General features: G+C 45.5%; 1 protein-coding gene across 4 annotated transcripts in view; it reads left to right on the top strand.

Moving 5' to 3' along the window:
- Nucleotides 1-24,445, top strand: part of ABCA1 (ATP binding cassette subfamily A member 1) — a 132,619-nt gene that overhangs the window by 53,326 nt on the left and 54,848 nt on the right. For 3 of the 4 annotated variants that reach the window (XM_048851106.2, XM_048851105.2, XM_048851111.2), the window contains 3 exons: nucleotides 9,659-9,780; nucleotides 13,436-13,627; nucleotides 23,922-24,008. In XM_048851106.2, coding sequence (XP_048707063.1) covers nucleotides 9,659-9,780; nucleotides 13,436-13,627; nucleotides 23,922-24,008 — 401 coding nt within the window. The remainder of the gene's footprint in view (nucleotides 1-9,658; nucleotides 9,781-13,435; nucleotides 13,628-23,921; nucleotides 24,009-24,445) is intronic. The other variant, XM_048851107.2, reaches the window with a different exon arrangement.

The raw sequence follows: 24,445 nt of genomic DNA, 5'->3' as shown, positions 1-24,445 counted from the left end.
AGTGCGCAGGTCTGGACTGCTTCAGCTGAAAGAGAATCGCTGCTAGCTGTCTGTAATATCAAGGTTTTAATCCTCTCTTTAGACTGAGCACTAAAACAGTGGTTCTAAACCTATTTACCATTGTGGGCCACATATGCAGCTCTCTATGCGGTATGTGGGCCGCATCCACACAATATAGACATTACATGTAGTGCCCTGAGGCTGTCACACGGTCCGCAGCTGTGGGCTGATTGGGCTGCGGGGTGAGAACCGCTGCACCTGAAGATGACATAACAAGCCCTGGAATGATTAGACATTCCAGGCAGCAGGGGACAGTGGCATGAAGATACAGGGTATGTCTACACAGCAAAGAAAAACCCGTGCATAGCCCACAAGCCCAAGCTGGCTGGCATGGGTCAGCCATGGGGTTTTCTTTGCTGTGTGGACATACCCACCCTGTCCAGTACGTTCAAAACAGCATACTACTTGTGCTGAACTCCAGGATGTTCTGCACTGATTACAAAGTTGTGCTCCTCAGTGGGATAATCCTGATTTGAATGGTGATACCTTTTCATGCAGTTAGTGCATGTTTGCCCTGGTTTTCATCAGGACTCCCAGGAAAGTGTCAGGAGCATAGAAATTGCTGTATCATCAGATCAGACCAATAGTTTTTCTGGTCCAGTATGCTGTCTCCAATGATGACTGGTATCAGCTACTTCAGAAGAAGTTGCAAGAACCGTTGCAGTAGGCAGTTTATGCAGTAACTTGTCCTGGAGAAATTTCCCTTCTGACTCCCAATAATCAGAGGTTGGCTTAAAAGCCGAAAGCATAAGTGTTAAAAGTGGTTGATTTTGGGGGGACGTGTAGTCGGCGGAGACAAGCAATGGATTTTCAACCAAAACAAAAAATGTTATGGGGAATTTTCGTTTTAGTTTAAATTTGCTGCCCATAGTTAAACACTCTCTCTCTCTCTCTCTCTCTCTCTTATTTCCCAGTACCTCATTAGCCTGTTTTTTTTTTAAAAATCGTATCATGTTTTATACTCAGTAAGAAGCTTGAAAATATGTTTTTCTCTTTGTTTTAGCCTGCATTTGGCAAACTTTGTTTTACTCTTGTTTGTACTAATCACAGAATCTGGTCCAGGGTCGAAGAAGAGATAATAGAGCATTTGTCTCTTTCCCTGCTTTTGTGCAGTATCTAAATAAGGAGAATGTTCTTTGATGGGTAGGATGCAGGACTGACAGTCTGCAGACCTGGCTTGTAATCCCAGCTCTGCTATTGACCTGCTGAGTGACCTTGGACAAGTCACTTTACCTCTCTGTGCCTCTGTTTCCCCTCCTGCCCTTTGTAAGCTGTCTGGAGCAGGGACTGTCTGTGGCTATCTGTATATACAGTGCCTAGCACAACAGGGCCTTGATAACAACTGGGGACTCAAGGTACTACCAGCAGAAAAAAATAATTTGTTGATTTGGGTTGGTCTGGTGGCTGTATGGCAGATTCTCCACTGGTGTAAACTGGTGTTGCTCCATTGAAGACAACAGAGCAGTGCCAGTTCATACTATGTGAGGATCTGGCCTGTGGTGTGCAATCGTTCGTGAGGAGCTTGTGCTCGCTGTCAGAATTGCTCTTCTCACATGCATGTGTTGCAGCATTTAAAGCAGCGTTTTTACCCCTGTGCAAGACAGCTGAATGGGACAGGAAGAGAGACGAGCTCTTTTAACTTCCTCCAGCATGTGCAGTTGGCTCAGGTGCAGCACGCAGAAGCTGGATGTTCACCTAGGGACACCTCTTCAATCATGTGGAGCCGCGTTTTTGATACTTACCTTTGCTTCACATAAACAACAACAGACGTGACGTGTGAGACCAAAGTCTCCCATTAGCCCTGGCAGAAATAAGATTTTTGGGAATTCCTGGAAAGTGAACTCAGCCAGCAGAAAGATACGTCCTCCCATGGCTCCCCCCTTCTGAGAGCCCATTCTTTTTATTAGGGTCTCTCCTGCTGCTCCTATTCTAAACACTTTTGCTGCAGCTGTTCACCCACACCATCTGACCAAGTTTAAAGTGTGTCCCTCTGTGCTGGAGATGGAACATGCCTTGTCGGCTCCAGAGTTTATGGTTTTTCACCTCTCCTCTTTCTCCTGCATGGATTGACGGGATGTCTGACTGAACACTAGTGAGAGGCAAACTGCAAAATGTTACCCACCTCTTCCCTCTGACCCGTCTGAGTTGCTCATTTCCCACAGTGCTCCAGGCTCCCATGGTTGCTGACCTCCCCTCCCCCGTGTTCTCTTTGCGAGGGGCAGCCCTTTCCGTGCCTCTTGTGGCAGCGGGGGCAGGGAGCATTATCAAACACTCAACACGCCAAGGTCCAAGTGTGGGGGACAGTGTGTGACCGAGAGCTAAGAGTGAGGGACACAAAAACGTGATTTACACCGGAAGCGTAAAATGCAGCAGGGTCGCTTCTTTTAGTAGGAATGACTCTCTCTGTTGCCTGTCCTCTTCGGGGGTCTTTACTGCCGAGTGTCAGCAATTTGCAGCAGTATACGTGAGGCAATACCAAATGTGAGTTGCATATAGGTGTCGTTGGGACAATGGCCATTGGGAGGTAAGAGTGGAAGCCTATAGCTTCATCTCTGGGCTTTCTGCTGTGGCTCTGTTAGCCCTGTGAGGTGCTCTGAGATTGCCTGGCTCACATGCCGTCTGACTGAAACCTTCCCAGCATGACCTCCAGAAGAGGAGGAGGAAGAGTGAGCCATTCTCCAGAGTTCCTGTGGAGAGGGGGTGAGGAGTCTGCACATAATCTTTCCCCCCCACTCAGAAGAAATCTAGCAGTCAGACAAGTAAATGAAACAGACAGGAGAAAGGGAACTGCCTGAATCCTTCTTGAACCCAGACTCATAGAAATGTAGGCCTGGAAGAGACCTCTAGAAGTCATCAAGACCAGCCTCCTGGGCTGAGGCAGGGCCAAGTAAACCAAGACCATCCCTGACAGGGGTTTGTCCAACCTGTTCTTTAAAAACCTCCAGTGATGGGGATCCCACAACCTCCTGCAGTAGCCTGTTTTCCGAAAGGAAGATGTGTGAAGGTTCTGGATGGGCCTTAACATAACTGGTTGTCTCCAGTGACAACAGGCTGAGAACACTTTATGGCTTGAGAGCAGATAGGCCTACCACCTCCCACAGCAAAAGGACAACACGTTTACATGCGAAAGGGACAGAGCCACAACTGTTGGCAAATTAGGCTGGTGCATTGATGCTAGCAGATCTTGCACCACAGGCCTGCTTAGCTGCTCAATTTCCTGTCAGAAAATCAAGGTAATGTTGTGTAACAAGTTCCTATGACTGTTTTAGCTCCTGTCAGCATCAGCTAGGAAGAGATTTAGCTGTGAGGACTAAACCAACTGTACAAGGGAAGGACACCATGTGGAGGGAGGAAAAAATTAAAAGCCTATGAGCCCTTAAAGGAGGCTTGTGTGTCGCTCCAGCACACTCCATGGATGTGTTGCCAAAAGTTTAATCAAGGGAGTATAACAAGGGCAAACGAAAATTGCCCAGCACTGGCTGATCACTGGGAATCAAAAGGGTTTGTTTGTAGCATAACAGAGCTGGGTCACTGGATCAGTAGGTCCTTTGCTAATATAGTCTCCAACATTACTGTGATTGCTGTTTCCTCTGGATAAGCAAGAGGCGCTGAAAGCTTGCAGGTCCTGAGTTCTATTTCCATATCTGACATTGGTAATTTACTAGCCTGTCTTAGGGTTTTATATTGCTGTCCAACACCATCATATCTAAATGCCTTCCTCAGAAAATAGATTAGCATTAGTGAAGTCCCTATTAGACTTCATGGAGACTCTTCTGACTTTTCTAGATATAAGAATTCTGATTGCGGTAGGGTTATTTTTTTTGATTGGGTTGTTTGTTTCAGGTCTTTTCCCCCTCTTTTATTTTTGTGGGGGCTGATGGAAGGAGTAGGCGCTCAGCTATATGATGGAGAAGTTTCACCAAAGAGAATGTTATCTCCATTTTATATGCAGGTAAATTGAGGCTAAGAGACTTGCTCAGTAAATGAATTCAAGATCCAGGCTGAGAACACGGTGCCTCCTGGATCCCAGTCCTGTGCCACGTCCCAAACAGGTGGACCAGACCTCTGATGTTGTCTGTATTGGTGCAGTGCAAGGAGCACCTGTGGCGGGAGAGAAGTTGTTGGGGAGGGCAGAGATCCAGAAGGATGCAAGGGCACTTTGGTTGTTCCCGGCAGTTGGAACAGCTCCTTAAGGTCTTTGACAGCCCGGGGTATGTGAGACCAGTCCTGCTGCTGCTCTGACTTATAAATGGGCTTAGGCCCAGTATACCAAGAGGTGCAAAGGTGTCCTTCTCCTCACACCAGTTTCTGTATTGAGTCCAGCTCACCCAGAGCTGGGAATCAGGCCCATAAGTCTGAACCCTACCTAGTGGGCATCTTGGTGCCTTGCAGCCCCTTCTCAATCACATCACAAGGAAAGAAACGTCCACTGATCGTTCCCATGGATTTATCAATCTTGCATTGCCGCTTTCATTAATTGAGAGAGGCAAGTGTGTGATTGCTTTGTGCCGGGAAAGGAATCCGCTCGCCTGCAGGCACTTACAAGAATCTGTCGAGGCTAAGGAGCAAAGTAAAGGCTTCCGTAACCCGTCTGGTCTTGCCACGTGGTCTTGCAATAATGCTGTTTTTATGGCAACACAATCACGTTTATATTAGCAGCCTCTGAGATAATAAATGAAGGGTTATGACTGCACTTCAGGATCAAGGGGAAGGAATGGCTGAGGTGGGAGAAATGGAAGTTCAGCCAGAAGCCGATCAATTCAGTAATAGCAAAGGAAGCACAGAAAATAACATAATTGTTTTCTGTCTTGAATGTCCCACTAGAAGAGTCTCTGCAGTTGCTGAAGATGCAGTCATGGCACATGGACTGACTGGCTGCCTTGTTTTCTTCAAACCTTTTAATTAACAAAGAGCAGCAGGGAGCTAGCCTCAAGTCCTGAGCTCAACACAGGTCCTTGCAAGATCTAGGCCTTAGTGTGGGTTAGACTGAGAATTAAAAAGCAAAGCTGGCTGTACAGTAGGGAGAGGAGCTCCTTTCAGATGTTAGGCTGGATCCTCAGCTGGTGTAAATCAGCAAAGCTCTATTGACTTCAGTGGCGTTAAATTGATTGACACCAGCTGAGCCTACATCCAAACCCAGATCCAGATTCATGATTAGGGCTCATCTCTCATTTTATTTATTTATTTTATACATTTCAGCCAGAAGGGCCTGATCTGCTGCCTAGTTTGTCAGAAGCACAAACAGTACTATGGTACTGAACTCCTCTGGTTCTGTTGGCTGCAAAGGGCAGGACGAAGGGGGTGGGCTGTTCCATCTCAGTAGAACATAGATCATCCCAACAGGGTGTGAAGAATTTCTTTAATGGCAGGGATGCATTTTGGTGATTACGCTGTAATTCCAGCATGTATGTTCCATTACTTAGCATGTTGTTAGCGTATTCAGGAACTATGACTGTGTTGTTTGCGGGCATTGTGGCAGTTTTGAGCTAACAGTCTTGCATTGTTCGCATTGGTTGTGTTATGCTCTGGTGGGTAAATAGCCTTGGACAGAATGATGCGTGTTTTGAAAGGGATGCCTTTAAAAAAGCCTCGCCTTCTAAGGCTATGTCTACGCTAGCATTTTTGTCAGTATAATTTATATTGCTCAGATGTGTGAAAAACACGCCCCCCCCAAGCAACATAAGTTACCCCCACAGAAGCGCCGGTGTGGACAGCGCTGTGTCGGCTACCGCTGCTCATTGAGGATTGTTTAATTGTGTCGACGGGAGAGTTCTGTCCCTTTGGCATAGAGCAGCTACACGGGAGATCTTACGGGGGCACAGCTGCGTCGGTATAGCTATGCTGCTGTAAGGTCTGTAGTGTAGACATACACTTAGACTGTGCAGTGCTGAAGGTCAGATTGATTGCACTGCTCTGCTCCCCTCCCCACCTGTGACTGGCTTCAGGGGCAAGTCAGTGTGTGGGCCTCTGTGATTTGAAGAGTGGGGACTCTGGGGTGGCTCAGTCTGTCCTGATGGAAAAAGGACGAGAGACGGGGTGAGCTCACCAAGAAAGAGGTTGGCCTTTTGGTTCAGGCATTGGACTTGAGGTCAAGACAAGTCATTGCTTTGCCACAGGCTTTCTGTGGGACCTCAGGCATGTCAGCACAGTTGCTTGTGGGACAAAGATTAATGTTGCGCCAACCTGAAACAAAATGTTTTGGCATTTCTGAATCAAAATTTTTTCAAATTTTCCATTTGGTGAAAAACTTTGACTTTTTTTCACGAATTGGGATGAAAACAAATGTAGAAACATGCCTGGGAATTTCAGCCAGATGTAGTGCTGTGCACTTCTGAAAATGCTGGCTGATAATGAGGAAAGAAAACACCTGAGGGACACTGTGTTAGTTAATTTATAGACAAGTAAGAAGACGACGTTCCTTGGCAGTCCACATCATTTTTACAGACAGGGCAGTGGGCATCCAAAAATAGCTTCTTTACATCCTGTAATAAGATGCAAGTTGCTTTGCTGCAGTTGTCCAAACACTTGGAGTTAGACAAACTAAAGAGAATGTTCCTAAGTAACAAAGATCCTGTTTCCGAGCAGCAGCAAAGCTCAGAGGAGGAGGAAATACAGGAAGAGCAGGAGAATTATTGTTCAATAAAATTTTATTAAAAGGTTTCCATGAGATGTGTGGCCTTTTAAGAGCAACTAGAAAAATAGACTCCATTTAGAATTGGGCTAAATCAAAAAGCTTGCAAATGTCTGATCTTTAAATGCCACTGTTTCTTTGTCCAGCTAATCTCTTTGTCCATTTGAATTTCAGTGCTGTTGATGATCTCACCAAAACCCAAATATACAGAGCAATTCTTTAGCAAATGCAGTGCAGTTAGGAAGTAGCCAGAAATCAGGAGGAAGGAGATTATTTGAATCTGAGTGATTCTGGGGGGCAAAGCCCTCAGCTGGTGTGAATCAGTGTAAATGGCTTGTGCTGATTTGCACCAGCTGAGGATCTGGCCCGCTTTTCTTAGTGCCAGTGCTGGCTGAAAAGAAAACTCAGTCTGTTTGTTTGCACGAGCCTGTCAGGGTTTTTTTTCACAGTATGATCAATGGGCAGGTTATTAAATCATCCTGCCTAGGAGGGGGGAATAGAGTTTTCACCCTGAAGTAACCTCCTGTCAACATTACCTCCAGCTTTCCTCAGCCCAGCTGATGGTGGCGATTATTTTTCATGTAGAACAAAAAGGCTACAGGGAACTTGTAACCAGAGATGTAGGCTAGAGAGCAATGACCGACAGTAACCCCAGCGCGCTCGTGCTGCAAGGAGAATGGGGGGTGTTGCTTTTCTTCCCTCGCTCTCTCCTCATAATTCTTATATCAGACTGGTGTCCTGCCAAGTCGAGACCGAGCGGCACAAAAGAAACACTGAGAGGCATACAGAGAGCGGGATTCCATGTTCTTGTGACATGTGGCCGCCCTGGCTTGCTCCCCATCCCCTCCCAGCGCTGTGGAGATTTGCAGCAGGCTCACTCCGATGCCTTCTCAGAAAGGCACTGAGTGTTTCTTGTAAGCAGTCAAGCTGATTAAAACAAGAATGAGAGCCCTGTGCCACAGTGGCTGCTGTTCCCTCCAGGATGAGCAGTACAGCCAGGAGGGAATACACGCTATTAGGAGTCCATTGCATTAGGGCTTGGCACGTGGGTTTTTTTTCCCTCTTTGCCATCAATTACCAATTTGTTTTGTGACTCTGCTCTTCCTTAAGTAGAAAAAGTATCAGGTTATCTACCTAATCAGCTTAGCCTATGCCTATGAATCTTCTCTGAGTCAGCCGTGTCAATTCTTTTCATAAGAACATAAAGACAGCCCTACCAGGTCAGACCAAAGGTCCATCTAGCCCAGTATCCTGTCCTCTGACAATGGCCAGTGCCAGGGGCCCCAGAGGGAATGAAGAGAACAGTTAATGATCAAGTGATCCATCCCCTGTTGGTTATTCCCAGTTTATGACAAACAGAGGCTGGGGACACCATCCCTGCCCATCATGGCTAATAGCCATGGATGGACCTATCCTCCATGAACTTATCTAGTTCTCTTTTGAACCGTGTTAAAGTCTTGGCCTTCACAACATCCTCTGGCAACAAATTCCACAGGTGGACTGTACATTGTATGAAGAAATACTTCCTTTTGTTTGTTTTAAACCTGCTGCCTATTAATTTCATTTGGTGACCCCTAGTTCTTCTGTTCTGAGAAAGAGTAAATAACACTTCCTTATTTACTTTCTCCACACCAGTCATGATTTTATAGGCCTCTATCATATCTCCCCTTAGTTGTCTCTTGTCCAAGCTGAAAAGTCCCAGTTTTATTAATCTCTCCTCATATAGAAGCTGTTCCATACCCCTAATCCTTTTTGTTGCTCTTTTCTCTATACCAACATATCTTTTTTGAGATAGGGCGACCAGGTCTGCACACAGTATCCAAAATGTGGGCGTACCATGGATTTATATAGAGGCAATATATTTTCTGTCTTATTATCAGTCCCTTTCCTAATGATTCCCAACATTCTGTTCACTTTTTTGACGGCTGCTGCACAATGAGTGGATGTTTTCAGAGAACTATCCACAATGACTCCCAAGATCTCTTTCTTCCCTCAACTCTCCACTGCTTAGCGTTTGCACCTTTCACCTCAACTGCATTCCTTTGTATTGCCAACCTCAAGCATTCAAAAGCCCTGGAGTCAGGCCCCCAAAATCATGTGATTGGTTTAAAAGAATCAGTGTTGTGGTTCTGTTCTTCACTCTGTGGTTTCTAAGACTTCAGGGCACATTTGAGTCACATTTTCCAGCATTTTGCCTCAACCATGAAGATTCTGCTAAAAAAAAAAAGCTGAGATTCTCATTTAATCACATGATTCCAGGAGCTGGGGCTTTTAGAAAAACACCAAATATCATAAGACTTATCCCCAAAAAATGTGAGAGATGGCAACACTACTGCCTAGATCTACCTGTGTTATCTGTATAAAGTAACCTCTGGCTCCAGGCACACTTGTGTCTGCCTGTGCTTGGCCTGGAAATGTCTTGTGGTAGGTTATGATGTTGATGATTATTAGTAGTATTTGTATTATTAATGATCAAACATTTTTATATAAGATTTAGTAAGTTTCTTATTGCCCTGTACACCAGTTCAGTCCTGCTTAAGCCTACAAAATAGAGTTTAAGTGGAGTCGTGAATCTCTTGTGCCTAGCCTTCTGCGCTGGAGTGAATTTCCCCAAAACTGAAGAGCAGTTTATTCTGAACCATTGAGCTCCCCTTGCATCTCATGTGCCTGGCGGCAGATTAAATGCAACAAAGCAGGTGTTAGCGAAGGTGTTGGAGGGAGGTTATTTTCAAAGATTCTATTTTTGGTGTAAAAACACGGCAGGTCCGACGTATCTCTGCAAGCTGCTGTATTTCAGAGCACATCGGCAGCAGCTACTGGTTTCCTTTTGTGTCCTCCATTGTGTCGTTGTCCCTTCCCCTTCCCCTCAGCCAGGTTTTGCTATTTTAGTTTGAAGATTTCACATTCTTTCTCCTTTTTGGGTTTGCACTAAATAAAACCAAGTGACACTTGCTTCTCACCTAACAGGTTTGAAACTTCAGGATTTCCTGGTTGACAATGAGACCTTCTCAGACTTTCTCCATCGTAATGTTTCCATGCCATTGTTTGCTGTGGATGAGATACTGAATGCAGAGGTCAACTTCCAGCAGGTGAGGAACTCTTTCAAGCATTATTATTCTTATTGTGGTAGAATCTAGGAGCCTTGCCCCATTGTGCTAGTTGCCGTACCAATACAAAAAGATGGCCCCTGCCCCAAAGAGCTTACAATCTCATCTTGGTTGGTTTGCAGCAAGGCTGTAAAAGGACTTGAAAATCCATGTAGAGAGTCTGGAAATGCCTAAAAGGCACAGAACACTTGAAAAGCCAAAGAGAATTTCTCAAGGCCTGCTTTCCAATGAAAAGACACATCCAAATAGTATTGTTTGGACTATTTTACTTTTCTTTTTCAATGACAATGAAAAGATGCTTTCGTGGGTAAGTCACAGGAATGGGACTCTGGAGCTCTGCTGCAGACTGCCAGAGTGACCTTCGGCAAATCACTTAATTTCTCCCTGCCTCAGTTCCCCATCTGTCCGATGGGGAAGAGGAGGGTTCCTTTCTCCCACCCTGTGTCTGTCTTTTGTTTGGATTGTCAGCTCTTTGTGACAGGGGCAGTGTGCTTGTACAGAACATCATGGAACTAGGTGAATAATTGACTTTTTTTCAAAGGATCTGAAGAAAAATTGATTCAGTTTGACCCCAAGTGATTTTTTTTTTTTGACATTTCATTTTGGGTAATTTTTGGGTGCTTTTTACCCTTTGTTTTGGTTTAAAAAATTAGCCAAATTTCTGAACAGAATGCTGTTTTGAAAAGAAAAGTCAAAGCATGTTGTTTTGAAATGTTCAAAATGAAGCATTTTGATTTTTGTGGGAAAAAAATCATTTTTTTTGGCTGAAACTATTCACCAAATTGGACCCAAATTCGTAAGAGTGCCTGGTACAATGGTGACCTGATTTTGGCTGAGACCTGTGAAAGCTGCTGCACATAATACAGGAAGGTGCAAATACTGGAGTCCTTGACATAACAGGATGTTTTCTTTGTCAAGCTCAGAACATTGGGTTTACCATGCTTCAAAAGATCAATGGCCTACCTAGCTCATGTTCCTCTTTCTGACATTGGCCAGGGCTGGTTGCTTCAGATTTCAGAGGAAAACGTATGCTCACAGTAATGCAAGTGCCCACACAGCTGCCTAGCATTGAGGGAAAATTCTTCCTTCTTCTCACCCCTGTTCTTGATCAGTTTATGTCCTGAAGGATGGTGACTTCAAGCTGCAGTGGGGGAGGTTTAGATTGGATATTAGGAAAAACTTTTTCACTAAGAGGGTGGTGAAACACTGGAATGCGTTACCTAGGGAGGTGGTAGAATCTCCTTCCTTAGAGGTTTTTAAGGTCAGGCTTGACAAAGCCCTGGCTGGGATGATTTAACTGGGAATTGGTCCTGCTTCGAGCCGTGACCCGTGTTTTGTTTTTCAGAGCCCATCCAAACTTGGGAGGGATAGCTCAGTGGTTTGAGCATTGGGCTACTAAACCCAGGGTTGTGAGTTCAATCCTTGAGGGGGCCATTTAGGGATCTGGGGCAAAAATTGGGGATTGGTCCTGCTTTGAGCAAGGGGTTAGACTAGATGATCTCCTGAGGACCCTTCCAACTCTGATATTCAATGATTCAACTTCTACAAAAATGATCTTGACATTTTAAGAGTCCTTGGGGGAATTAGCCTGTCATTTATAATTTATGCTTCTACTTGAAGTCACCACAATTTCAGACCGATTGTAATTTTCATGAAGTTGTGACTTCATGCGGCTGGGAGTTTTTTTGGTCCTGTCTGCTTGTAATTTTTGTTTAATACAATTGTTGTGATAAGTGTTGTGCCCCAAGTTACACAGAAAATCTGTGCCAGAATTGGAAACTAAACCCAGATCTCCTGAATCCCGTGGGGTCCACTGCCTTTTACCACCAGACCGTCCTTCTCTGATATTGCTGTGGTGCTGGTGATGCTGATTTTGTAAAGTGCCACCATCACAGATCACAAAACACATCCCATTTACTCAGCAAAGAACAAAGATTGGCTTCATCCTGTTTCTGGAGTGCAGCTGTAGGCAGAAGTTAAGGTTCTATCACTCTGAGTCCATTTGCATCCTTCCTTAGATAGGCATCTCTCCACTGGATGGTTGATGTGCTTTTGCCTTGAAAAATATGAAAGTTCTTGTACTTCGTTGGCTCCACATGATACAAGAGATTTTGGTGAGACTCTGTCACCGTGTGGCTGGCCCCAAAGAGACCAGGTCACTGAGGAGTCCTGGAAGGAAGCTGAAGTTGGTTCTTTAGAGAAGGCTGACAGCAGGAGGAGCAGCAGGAGGGGTTTGCTGACTGGTGTCCCCAAACCAGAGAGCCAGAACTGGAGAGGGCTGAAGGCAGGAGCAGCAGCAGCAGAGGGAGTTGCGTGCTTGGGAGTCTGGAGAAGGGAAACTGAGACAAGCATTGCTTGTTGTGCCACAGGCTGCCGCAAGACCCTCGGACCGACGCCTCGGGATCACCTTTGATTCAGACTGACGTCCAGTCCAGGCATACCAGCGGTTGCAAACCAAGAGAAGCAGAAATGGAGAGAAACACCACTGTTAGTTGTGTAAATCTGGTTGCCCTGCCACAATTCACAAAGCAAACCGTGACATTCCAAATAGAGTCACAGAGCTTCTCTTGTTTGTCACCTGCATTAAGCACTTACCATTGCACATCCAAAGGACCCCAGTGCCATAATGACCTGTTGAAGGGATTTGGAGATCAGTCCCTCCCATGAGAGACCCACGTATTGGATGCTTGATCAGAGATTTTCATTCATTTCCTTTACAGATATTAAACAGGAGTCCTTAACTTAAAGTACGAGGTGTCTGTGGACAGGAGTTAGGGATCTGGCCTAATGTCCATTGAACTCAGTGGCAATGTTCCCATTGACTTCAGTAGCTCAGGATCAGTTCCAAACATTGCAGAATTACAAGCGCCAGGCTGTGGCTGCTCCTTTGTGAGCATGTCAGGAAGAGAGAGGGAGGAACCAATCTCCCCCATCTCATGTCCTTTGCACACTGGTGAGGATAGGCCATTGGGGGTGTCTTGTGCTGCAGGCAAAGCTATGATTTCCCACTCACACATAGTCACACTCACACATCACTTTGTGCTCAGAGGTCTTGATGCAAAACCCATTAAAGTCTGTGGGAGTCTTTGCAGTAACTTTGGTGGGCTTTTGATCGGGCCAAGGAGCACAAACCGCAGGATTCTTATGCTCTCAACTGCCGCACCTGTATGTGAGGCAGGAGGAATCTGATCGCAAATAATTGTAGGCGAGAGAAAGTGCCTTACAGATGATATATCTCAGGAGTTTAGGCTTTGGGTCTTTCTTCCTTGCTTTTGCCGCACTTCTTAGGCTTGAGCACAGACCTTTCATTGGAGGGGCCCAGGTCCCAGACACACGTATATTGAGGTTGGTATAGAGTAGGGAGTCTACTACTATATGGCTCTGCCTGGAGTGTTGGGGATATCTCAGCCGTCGGACTCTCTTATGGAACTCAGGGGGGCCACACACTTCTGTCATAATCCGAGTAATACATGGCCAAGAACCATGAAATCCTTAGGAAGAAATTCCCTCTCCCTTCTAACCTTGAGTGTTGTGAATCATGATGTAGCCAAATGATCATTTCTGACTCAGTGATACTAGTTTAGTGCCAAGAATGATTTACTGATGGCATTTTGTATTGTTTCACAACTGTTCCCAGGTCATCCTGTCTGGCTATCGAATGCAGCTGAGAGATCTGTGCAATGGGTCAGAGCTGTCTGAATTCCTTACAATCCACAACCCAGTAGTCGCAGTGGTCGGCGAAGCCTTCCTCTGCACCATGCCTAAGGAAAAACTCCACACAGCAGAACAAGCCTTTCGTGCTAATATAGACCTTTTGAAGCCTGTACTGGTGAGTGCACTGGCTATACAGTGATTCCTAAGGGAGAGCATCAATGCTGGGAATTAATGCTTTATGAAGGGCATGATATAATGCAGGGGTGGCCAGCCTCAACCTGAGAAGGAGCCAGAATTTACCAATGGACATTGCCAAAGAGCCACAGCAATACGTCAGCAGCCCCCCATCAGCTCCCCACCCCCTGCTCCCAGCGCCTCCCACCCACCGGCAGCCCTGCTGATCAGCGCCTCCCCCTACCTCCCTGCACCTCCCAATCAGCTGTTTCGTGGCGTGCAGGAGGCTCTGGGGGGGAGGGGGAGGAGCGAGGGCACGGCAGGCTCAGGGGAGGGGGCGGGAAGGGGTGGAGTGGGGGCAGGGCCTGGGGCAGAGCCAGGGGTTGAGCAGTGAGCATCCCCCGGCACATGGGAAAGTTGGCACCTGTAGCTCCAGCCCCGGGGTCGGTGCCCAGACAAGGAGCCGCATCTTAACTTCTGAAGAGCCGCACGAGGCTCCGGAGCCCCAGGTTGGCCACCGCTGTTATAATCCGTGGTTGTACAAGCTTTTGGGAAATACGGGGATGGAGTGTTTAAGAATACACGAGCCTTTATTTTTTGGGATAGACTGTTTAATGCCAATAAGGAAAATGGAAGAGGATTCTGAGTCCCCAGGTTAATCATATAGTTTTCTCCTGCCATACTCCTGCTTTCTGTTGATTGGGGTGATGTGTTAAATGAGGACATTGCCTGGGAACATGTGTCTCTACACGGATTTCTCAGGAGAAAAATATTTATGCTGTATGGTAACAAATGGGCCATTCATTGTTCCTGTATTTTGATCAGATGTTGTGTCTCAGCTGGAATGAACCCACAGATGTCTGACAGAAACCTATTTAGCATTAGAACTTTCATATGTTTGCAACATGAGGAAGCTTATAGCCAATGGCAACCCAAACTCTTTGAGTAGCTTTAACACAGGCACATGTGAGATTTTAGGGCCAGATCCAAAGACCATTGAAGTGAAGGGGAATCTTTCCACTGACTTTAATAGACTTTGGATCAGTATCTAAATATTTTAGCTGCATGAAGTTTGCAATTATTTAAGTAAACTTAAGGTGCTTGGTGAAGATATTTGCAATAGACATGCCTGTTTATTGTGAAACCCAGGTGGCTCTTTGTATACCTACAGTGTCTAGGTAGCATACAAAGAACTTGATGAAGTTGATACTGAAAACAGCAGCACAGAGAAGACGGGGCCGATGGAACCCACTTTGTTGTCCAATAAAACAAATACTCTGCTGTCTGCTTAGAGGAATTCAGCACTCTTGCTCTGGGAGTATCCAGATTTGATATACCTCATAGGACAGATAGTCAAGCATCAGTTGCTTGGAGTTTGCCCAATCAAAGGGGTTGATTATCAAGCACTGGAGTCAGATTACCTTTCAGCCCCGACTTTACTGTAATTCATGTTCTGTTTTGCACATGTCTCCCACGTGCATTTTGTCCTTACTGAGAGAGGCTACTACTGAGAATGACATAATGAATACAGAGAGATGAAGTAACAGCAGACAGAGGGAAGAGAGCACAAAAATGGTTCCTCTAGCGAAATGAACTACTTGGAAAAGGACTCCGGGAAGGAAAGCATTTCGGAGCAGGCTGGGGACAGGAGAGGTTGAGTTGAGATTATCTTTAGTTAATTAGTGTGTTCATAATAAGTGAAATCTGCGTTTTTTGGGCTTGAATGGGACTGAAGTGGTTTCTAGGCCTTTTACTGGCCCTCTGCACAGGCATAAACATTCACACGGCTGCAGCCTAGCCTCTCTTTGCCTGGGCACAGTTTACACCTCCCAGATCTCCAGACACACTCACTTTGAGCCAAAGATTTTCAGATGCCAGTCTGAGTATGTGCCTCTAACTGCCCAGTTTACGCTCACAGTCAGGTAGGTGAAGGTACAAGTACTGAGATTTGCACCCACAATCCAACTGCAGATGCAAAATACGGGAGCAAATTACCTGAGAATAAACTGGGCCCTGAAAAAGGAGGCCACCCACTGGAAATGTTGGCCCGTAGGTTTTCTTCCTCATGAAATGAATTTGGTTCCAGCCAAACTCGCTTAGTACAGGCTTAACTTCCTCATTTCCCACCATCCTCGGTTATAGAACTCGCTTTCTGTAACAACAAGGTCACGAATATTCTTGCAGCAAAGATCGTAAAAGGATAAAAGTGAGAACACTGCCAACAAGTGGGGTAAATATAGACATACCCTTAGTAAAGTCCAAATTCTTTAGCCCAGCAGAAACAAATTCACTGGCCATGTCTAAGACTATGTTTTCAATCAGTAAAAGAGTGGCCATAAGTCATTATGCTCCTGCCACTGGGCAAGAACAAAATAGATATTGGGAGAATCCTGCTTCTGATCTCTACTTTAGAGAAAAGCTTTGTGCTTCTGAAGAGAATCTTGAATACAGCAGTTCTGAACCTGATGAGCATTCAGCCAACCTTACTTAGGAGCACAAAGCATAATTTTTCCAAAGGAGAACGGTGAAGGTTGCTGCAATGCCTGAATCGTTAAATGTGCTCTATGTGGCCAAGCGGACTGAATAAATTAACCTAGGAAATGGTCATCACACATGTGAAACACTCTAGCTTAATGGCTAAACAGTCCCTTGACCTACAATAATATCCTTGGAAAAGGAGGTAACATTCCGTCACTCTTGAACAAAGGAGTCTGTTCACTTGCAGTGTATCAATAAAAGCAGCATTTTCCTAAGGGTGAAATCTTGGAAACAAGTTCTGCTCTGCTTCTTATACAAAGCTCATAAACCCGTGTTGAAAAGCTCATTGGCCAAGGAAATTAAATTTTTAAAAGTGCCTCAGAGGTCTTTGTTTAATGGCATTTTAGTCTCCCTAGCTGTAATATAAGTATAACGGAAACTCTGGGCCATGTTTTCAACCGATGCAAACAGACATGGCTCAATTGGCTACAAGTTTTCATCATTTTCTTTTCTGAGAACCCTGAAAAAGAAGAAGGGTCCATGAGTTTGCAGCTTTGTGACTTTGTGAAAAACTCAAGCTCCCATTTAAGCAGCACATTAAGGGCTTGAGTGATAAATTCGTCTCTCTGCATTGGAGAGTGTGTGCAGCTCTAAATAAAAGAGAAGAATTAATGTTACAAAGGAAATCAGTACGGTACAAAGTGCAATGAATTGGCTGGTGAGATTTCAGCACAATTAAGAAGAAGAAAGCCAGATAGAAAAATGGTGCTCATTTTTACCATACTTCGTATTCGCAAATTTTCCATATGGAGAACTTCCCAAATAATGGTCCAAACCTGGGGACAGAGAACCTTTGCCACAGGAATAGAGGGAGGCAGTTGTGGTTAAAACCCTGGACTGGGAGCCAGGTTGCCATCTTTGCCACTGTCCTGCCACTTGATTCTGGGCATGTCTGTGCTGCATCTGGGAGCGAGCCCGGGTCCTAAACATAGCAGTGTAGACATGGCAGCTCGGTTTGGAGCACATGCTCTGGGGCGGGGGTGGGCTTGAGAGCCCAAGCTCCGGCCTGAACTGCAACATCAAAGCACCGCCTAGAGAGCTATTTCTGGAGCACCAACGTGAGCCTCACCAGCGCGAGTCTCTGGGCCCCCGCTGGGAGGCTTGCTGCCGGATGGAGTGTAGACGGGCCCTGAATGTCTCTGTACCTCAGCTCCACACCTATGAAATGGCGATCGTGGTGTTTCCTAACCTCACAGAGGATCAATTAAATGGGCTTAGTTATACTTTGGCTTATATAAGCACTTAGGCAAATCAGTTTAGACAGGATTGCAGAAGGGACTCTGGGAGGGATCATCAAAAAGTCCAAAATTATGGCTGGATGGATGGCAAAAAGCCCTTGTTGAATGGATGTTCATTGTCCAAGGAAAGCAACACACATGGGCATAAAGCAGTACCAATCACTGAACTGTATATTCAGTAGAGATCTATGTAAGCCTTTCCCTTTGCATAGGCTCTTTAGGGTGATGCATGAGACCTGCCATGTGCAGTATTAGACACTCCGCGTTGGGCCCACCCTGCAGGGAGCTGCTGTTAATTCCCACAGTATGCAGAGAGTTTTCAGTGCTTTAGGCAGGGCTGGCTAAAAACCAGGGGAACGGAGGGGCCATTTCAGACTAACTTTCATGGATCTCATTTTCTCTTTCCTTCGAACTTTTCTCTAGTATTGAGACTGCTGCTGACTCAGAAAAGAGGAGTGATGCCAATCAGGGACTACAGGCAGCCATGGCTGGGGAGGGGGCATCTAGTGCTTGCCCTCAGTTAATACCCTAGATCGGTGCTGGAGGGATACCCCCGCCACTTAAATGTGGGACCAACCCTCCTTTGCTTGACAGAATGAGAAGCAATCTCTGTGAGTGGGTTTTCCCCGCGAGACAGTAAACCACACAAGTTAAAATGACAGGTTTCAGAGTAACAGCCGTGTTAGTCTGTATTCACAAAAAGAAAAGGAGGACTTGTGGCACCTTAGAGACTAACAAATTTATTTGAGCATGAGCTTTCGTGAGCTACAGCTCACTTCATTGGATGCATTCAGTGGAAAATACAGTGGGGAGATTTATATACATAGAGAACATGAAACAATGGGTGTTACCATATACACTGTAACGAGAGTGATCAGGTAAGGTGAGCTATTACCAGCAGGAGAGCGGGGGGGCGGGAAAAAGCTTTTTGTAGTGATAATCAAGGTGGGCCATTTCCAGCAGTTGACAAGAACGTCTGAGGAACAGTGGGGGGTGGGGGGAGGAATAAACATGGGGAAATAGTTTTACTTTGTGTAATGACCCATCCACTCCCAGTCTTTATTCAAGCCTAAGTTAGTTGTATCCAGTTGGCTAATTAATTCCAATTCAGCAGTCTCTCGTTGGAGTCTGTTTTTGAAGTTTTTTTGTTGAAGAATTGCCACTTTTAGGTCTGTAATCGAGTGACCAGAGAGATTGAAGTGTTCTCCGACTGATTTTTGAATGTTATAATTCTTGACGTCTGATTTGTGTCCATTTATTCTTTTACGTAGAGACTGTTCAGTTTGGCCAATGTACATGGCAGAGGGGCATTGCTGGCACATGATGGCATATATCACATTTGTAGATATGTAGGTGAACAAGCCTCTGATAGTGTGGCTGATGTGATTAGGCCCTATGATGGTGTCCCCTGAATAGATATGTGGACACAGTTGGCAACGGGCTTTGTTGCAAGGATAGGTTCCTGGGTTAGTGATTCTGTTGTATGGTGTGTGGTTGCTGGTGAGTTAAAATGGGGCCTTCCTACGTAGGGAAGAACTTTGCTCTGTGTAGATCTTCCCAGTTCTGATATTCAGCATGGAGAGGCAATTTGTATGTGTGTTAAGTAAAGGGTTTTAGCTCTGCAGCACTGGGGCATCCCAGAAAATGTCTCCAGGTTTGGCAGTGAGCTGTAGCTGTGCCGTGATTCACATGTTGCACGAGGCCATGAGGGAGCTGTGAGGGCTACAAAAAGCAATTGTGTTGGTCTCTCTGAATGACATGGGTGGCATTTTGTCATTGCTCTGGCCCAAACAGAACACTGAATAATACATACATTCCAATGACTTTAACACAGCGCACAACGTTGCCTATGAAAAGAAGGTTTTCTTTAATATAAATACAAGCGTCATTTGAACCTCCGACTTGCTGTGTCCTTTTTTTGGGATGAAGCCGCATGAGATCATCCTTCCCTTAAACAATAGGGCAGGACTCCTGTTAGGAAATAATAACAGAACTTCCAAATGCGTGATTTGTCTACCACTTCCTGGTTGAAATAGTGTTTATGACAAACATTGTTTCCCATTGCAAAGTAAATATGACTCAGATGCCATATTTACTTACCAGAAGCAACCACTGAAGTATCCTGTGGCAGGGCAAGGCGACAGATATGCAAACATTGTGCCCCTTGAAAAAATGCTGACATATTTGATTGCATATTGTGCAGAAATCATTTTTTAAAATCTCACAATTCAGCCTGTGAATTGTCCATTCTCGTGTCAGAAGCACATGACCAGCTCCTGCATCTCTTACTCAGGCTTGTCGTCACAGCAAAGTTAGCTTGAGAGTTGCCCCTACCTCGAGTTCTATCCACACATACCCTTCACTGAAGTGCAGGGGTGCTATTAATCCTAGTCGACTGGCCTGCGAGGGGTATAGGCTAAGGCTCAACTGAGCGACTGGTCAGCTGCTAACACAACCGCTCTGCTGCCGTTGGCTCCACTCGAGTGCTGCTGTTTCTCTGATGCCTTCCTACAGTCCTCCCCATCTGCCCAGAAGGAGAGAAGTTCTCCCACAATCCATTGAGACAGAATTCACAGAGCAGCTCAGCTTCCTGCAGCACAAAGAACTCTGGGATGTGCCCTCAGAAGTCTCAGCACCAGTGTGGACGCAGCAGCTGGAGTGCTCTTTCATGGCGTGGCCGTTTTCACGTGAGCTGGGCTAACTCCAGAGGAGGAACGGGAGTGCAGATGACTCAAGCTAACTCTGCCTTCAGACAAAACTCCCCGTGACTTCCATGAAAGGTCTGCTTGTGTAAGGAGGAATGCTGGCTTATTGGGTCTGAATTTCTGCCCACCTCTATGGATGTGAATCAGGAGCAACTCCATTGAAACCAGTGGAATTCCTTGGGTGTAAAGTGTACAGTTAATTCAGGGGGCAGTCTCACATCTGTGTTACTGTAGCATGGTCCTATAAATGCATGGTATGGCATGAACTTTTGTGTCTATGCAAGAGAGGCAGGGTGGTGTACTGGACTGGGCATTGGACTGGGACTCAGGCGATCTGGGTTTGATTACTGCTTGATCAGAGCCTTTTTGTGTGACTTTAGGCAAGTCACTAACTGTCCCTGCTCCTCAGTTCTGCCTCTGGAAAATTGGGGATAATGTTTGCTGTTCCCAGGTTTTGCCTGTTTAGATGGTGAGCCCTGCAGGGCAGGGGCTGTCTCATACTATGTACGTGTGCTTAGCACAATGGGGCCCTGATGTGTTCTGTAGCCTCTCGCTAATATAAATAATAATGAAATGGAGCGTGTGTCTATTTCCATGTGCGATGCTCCAGAGGGACATGCAAGTACATTGTGTGAATGGAGGTAGGACCGCTCACCCTGGCATATTGTTAAAATGTTGCCACACCTTTGAGACTTCATTATTTGTGACCCATATTTCAAATTTGTCCCAGTAAGGATCTGTGGCAAGTTTGAACTGCTTTTCTTTCCTTCCTTCGCTGTGTGTGTGGGTTGGTTTTTCAAGTTATCTGAGCCTTAAGTTCCTGACCCTTAGCTGGTGTGAATGTGCTCAGCTGATCCAACGGAGGCTCTAGCCCAGTGGTTCTCAACCTGTGGCCTGTGGGCTGCTTGCGGCCCATGTGACATCCTCAGGGCCATACAGGTAATATTGGATGAGGCCCGCATATGCAGCCCACAGTGGTAAATAGGTTGAGAACCACTATCTAGCCAGCTGTTTTATCACGCTCCCGTGACTTAAATAGGCCAAGCGACATTTTACCAGACTTTTCTCCCAAAAAATCACCCCGGGCAGAGGACAAACATGAGAAATCTTAGCTCAAAGGATCATAGAAGTGTCTAAGAACGGGGGCTTGTAATTGAAGAGCCATTCCTGTGATTAACAAGGAGTCCGGTGGCACCTTAAAAGACTAACAGATTTATTTAGGCATAAGCTTTCGTGGGCAAAAGACCCACTTCTTCAGATGGATCTCAGTTGCTTTGAGAGTGTGTGGCACAGTCTCTCACCATAGTCAGTGTTGTATGTCAATGGCAGTGGATTTTTTTACCTTCAGTCCATTTGGTATGATGTCCATCTGTTTGCACTTGGAGAGGAAGATGATGTCTGTCTGTATCTGTGCAAGTTTTTTGTTGAGGTTGATGGATTTCCACTCCATATGGCTAAATTTAGTGTCTTGCATGGTGTCAAGTATCAGGGGGTAGCCGTGTTAGTCTGTATATGTCAAGGTTCCTTCCCCACTCTGAACACTAGGGTACAGATGTGGGGACCTGCATGAAAGACTCCCTAAGCTTATTCTTACCAGCTTAGGTTAAAAACTTCCCCAAGGTACAAACTTTGCCCTGTCCTTGAACCCTATGCTGCCACCACTAAGCGTGTTAAACAAAGAACAGGGAAAGAGCCCACTTGGAGATATCTTCCCCCAAAATATCCCACCAAACCCTACACTCCCTTTCCTGGGGAAGGCTTGATAAAAATCCTCACCAATTTGTACAGGTGAACACAGACCCAAACCCTTGGATCTTAAGAACAATGAAAAATCAATCAGGTTCTTAAAAGAAGAATTTTAATTAAAGAAGAGTTAAGAGAATCACCTCTGTAAAATCAGGATGGTAAATACCTTACAGGGTAATCAGATTCAAAACATAGAGAATCCCTCTAGGCAAAATCTTAAGTTACAAAAAGACACACAAACAGGAATCTACATTCCATTCAGCACAGCGTATTTTACCAGCCATTAAACAAAAGGAAATCTAACACATTTCTAGCTAGATTACTTACTAACTTTACAGAAGTTCTGAGTCTGCATTCCTGATCTGTTTCCGGCAAAAGCATCACACAGACAGACAACCTTTGTTTCCCTCCCCTCCTGATTTTAAAGTATCTTGTCTCCTCATTGGTCATTTTGGTCAGGTGCCAGCAAGGTTATCTTAGCTTCTTAACCCTTTACAGGTGAAAGGGTTTTGCCTCTGGCCAGGAGGGATTTTATCGCACTGTATACAGAAAGGTGGTTACCCTTCCCTTTATTTTTGTGACAGTATATAACACGGCTACCCCCTGATTCTTGTCACTGTGTCACAGTGCTGTAACATGCTATAAGCCTCAAAAAGAAAAGGAGGACTTGTGGCACCTTAGAGACTAATCAATTTATTTGAGCATGAGCGTTCGTGAGCTATAGCTCACTTCATCGGATGCATACCGTGGAAACTGCAGCAGATATTATATACACACAGAAAGCTCATGCTCAGATAAATTGGTTAGTCTCTAAGGTGCCACAAGTCCTCCTTTTCTTTTTGCGAATACAGACTAACACGGCTGTTACTCTGAAACCTGTCATTATAAGCCTCAAATGTCTCATCTCAGGAAATGGTCTTCAGATCAAAGGAGAGAGGCTGTCAAAGTTGTGAGCCCAAACACCCAATCTAAGTGATCATTTGAAACTTATGTGAAATGTCTTGCATTTGAGATGTAATTTTTAATAAATCATTCCTTGCTGCATGCAGAACTAAAATAACAATCAACCCCCACATAACTCTTGGACTAACGGTAAACAGGAACCTTGACATGCAATTGTCTGCTGTGGTTTCCGGATGCAGCAAGGATTGGTTCTGAATATAAATAAAGGCTTCCTGAAAGCAATCGCCTTCCACTGTTTGACATTTGGAACTATTTTATTTTGCATTGGCTCTGGATTAGACTTTGGATCATTGACTATTTTATGGAAATTGGTTGTTTTAAAATAAAATATGCACTTGGTTTAATGTTAAAATCCCAAGGTCTCATTTAAAGCTACTAAAGCCAGAGTTCCTTCAGGGTCCGGGGAAAGAAGTGGAACTGCCCAAACCTGCCTGCGCAGTGTAGCAGCAGGTAGGATGCCTCCAGGCACACTGGGGGGGAACATTCTTACCAGCAGCTGTGTTATGTTGCCATATAACTTGGGCTTCCCACTTCCCAGCTTTGGCTTCATGGGGCCACAGCCATCTCCTGATCTTTCCAGACATTCCCCCTTTAGTGCACTCAGGGCTTATAACCTTCTCACCCTTGTATTTGGGGGATCAGCATTCTGGCTGGAGCACAGAGGGGAAGGGGCCTCTGGTGCACCCACTTAGGCCGTAGGCAATCAGGAACATGGAGCACCCTCTCAGTTGAAGGCGCACGCAGAATAAAAGCAGGTGTTTTACAACTTGTGTTCTATCTGTATGGCCCTAATGACCATGGTATCTGAGCAACTCACAATCACTAATGGATGTTATCCTCACTCCAGCCCTGTGAGGAAGGGAAGCATTACCCACCCTTGATGGATGAAGAGCTGAGACACGGGGCAGATTAAGAAGTTTTCCCAAGATTGCACAGAGGGAATCTGTGGTTGAGCTGGGAATTGACTTGGGTCTCCTGAGACCCTGTCCACTAAACCCTCCTCCCTACTCCTCTCTGCTTGGTATCTGAATGTTTCTGAGGGTTTGCGTTTCCCTTTTGGTTTCTTTTTGTGATCCCAAGTTTCTATTTCTCTTTCCTGTTACAGAAAGGAATCGCCTCCAATTACTCCTTACAGGATCTGTCAGGAGCCATGGAGACCTTGGTGGAGAGTCTTGGGACGCTCGTTAAAGAGGTACGCTGCTCCTTCCTGCGTCAGGAGGGAGAACCTCTCTTTGCCATCACCGTTTCTAGCCTGAAATTGACTTCCCCAAAGCACAGAGCTACTCCGTAACCTGCACCTGCCTTACAGCTTTTTTCCTTTTAATAAAGATAGGCCCTACTCTGCAGCATCTTTGTGCCCAGAACTCTGAGGGAAGTCAGTGGGAGTCCTTTGAGCCATGCAGCTGCAGATTTGGTCCTCTGAAGGAAGAACTCTGACATATCTGTGATATGTACCGTGCCCTACATTTGCTTTTCAGAGCCTGCTTTTTCAAAGGCAGGAACAATCATTGCATTGACAACATAAACAGAATGCTTGCTGTGCCCTGGACGAGGCCCGTGGGCGCGAGCCTGCATAATGATTTTTGCTCGCAGTGGTTGAGGTGATATCAGTTGGTTTCAGCAACTGGT

The sequence above is a fragment of the Caretta caretta genome, chromosome 5, assembly GCF_965140235.1.
Source record: "Caretta caretta isolate rCarCar2 chromosome 5, rCarCar1.hap1, whole genome shotgun sequence".
Classification (NCBI taxonomy): domain Eukaryota; kingdom Metazoa; phylum Chordata; order Testudines; family Cheloniidae; genus Caretta; species Caretta caretta.
The sequence above is the reverse complement of the archived record's forward strand: the minus strand, read 5'-3'. Positions and strand labels throughout refer to the sequence as shown.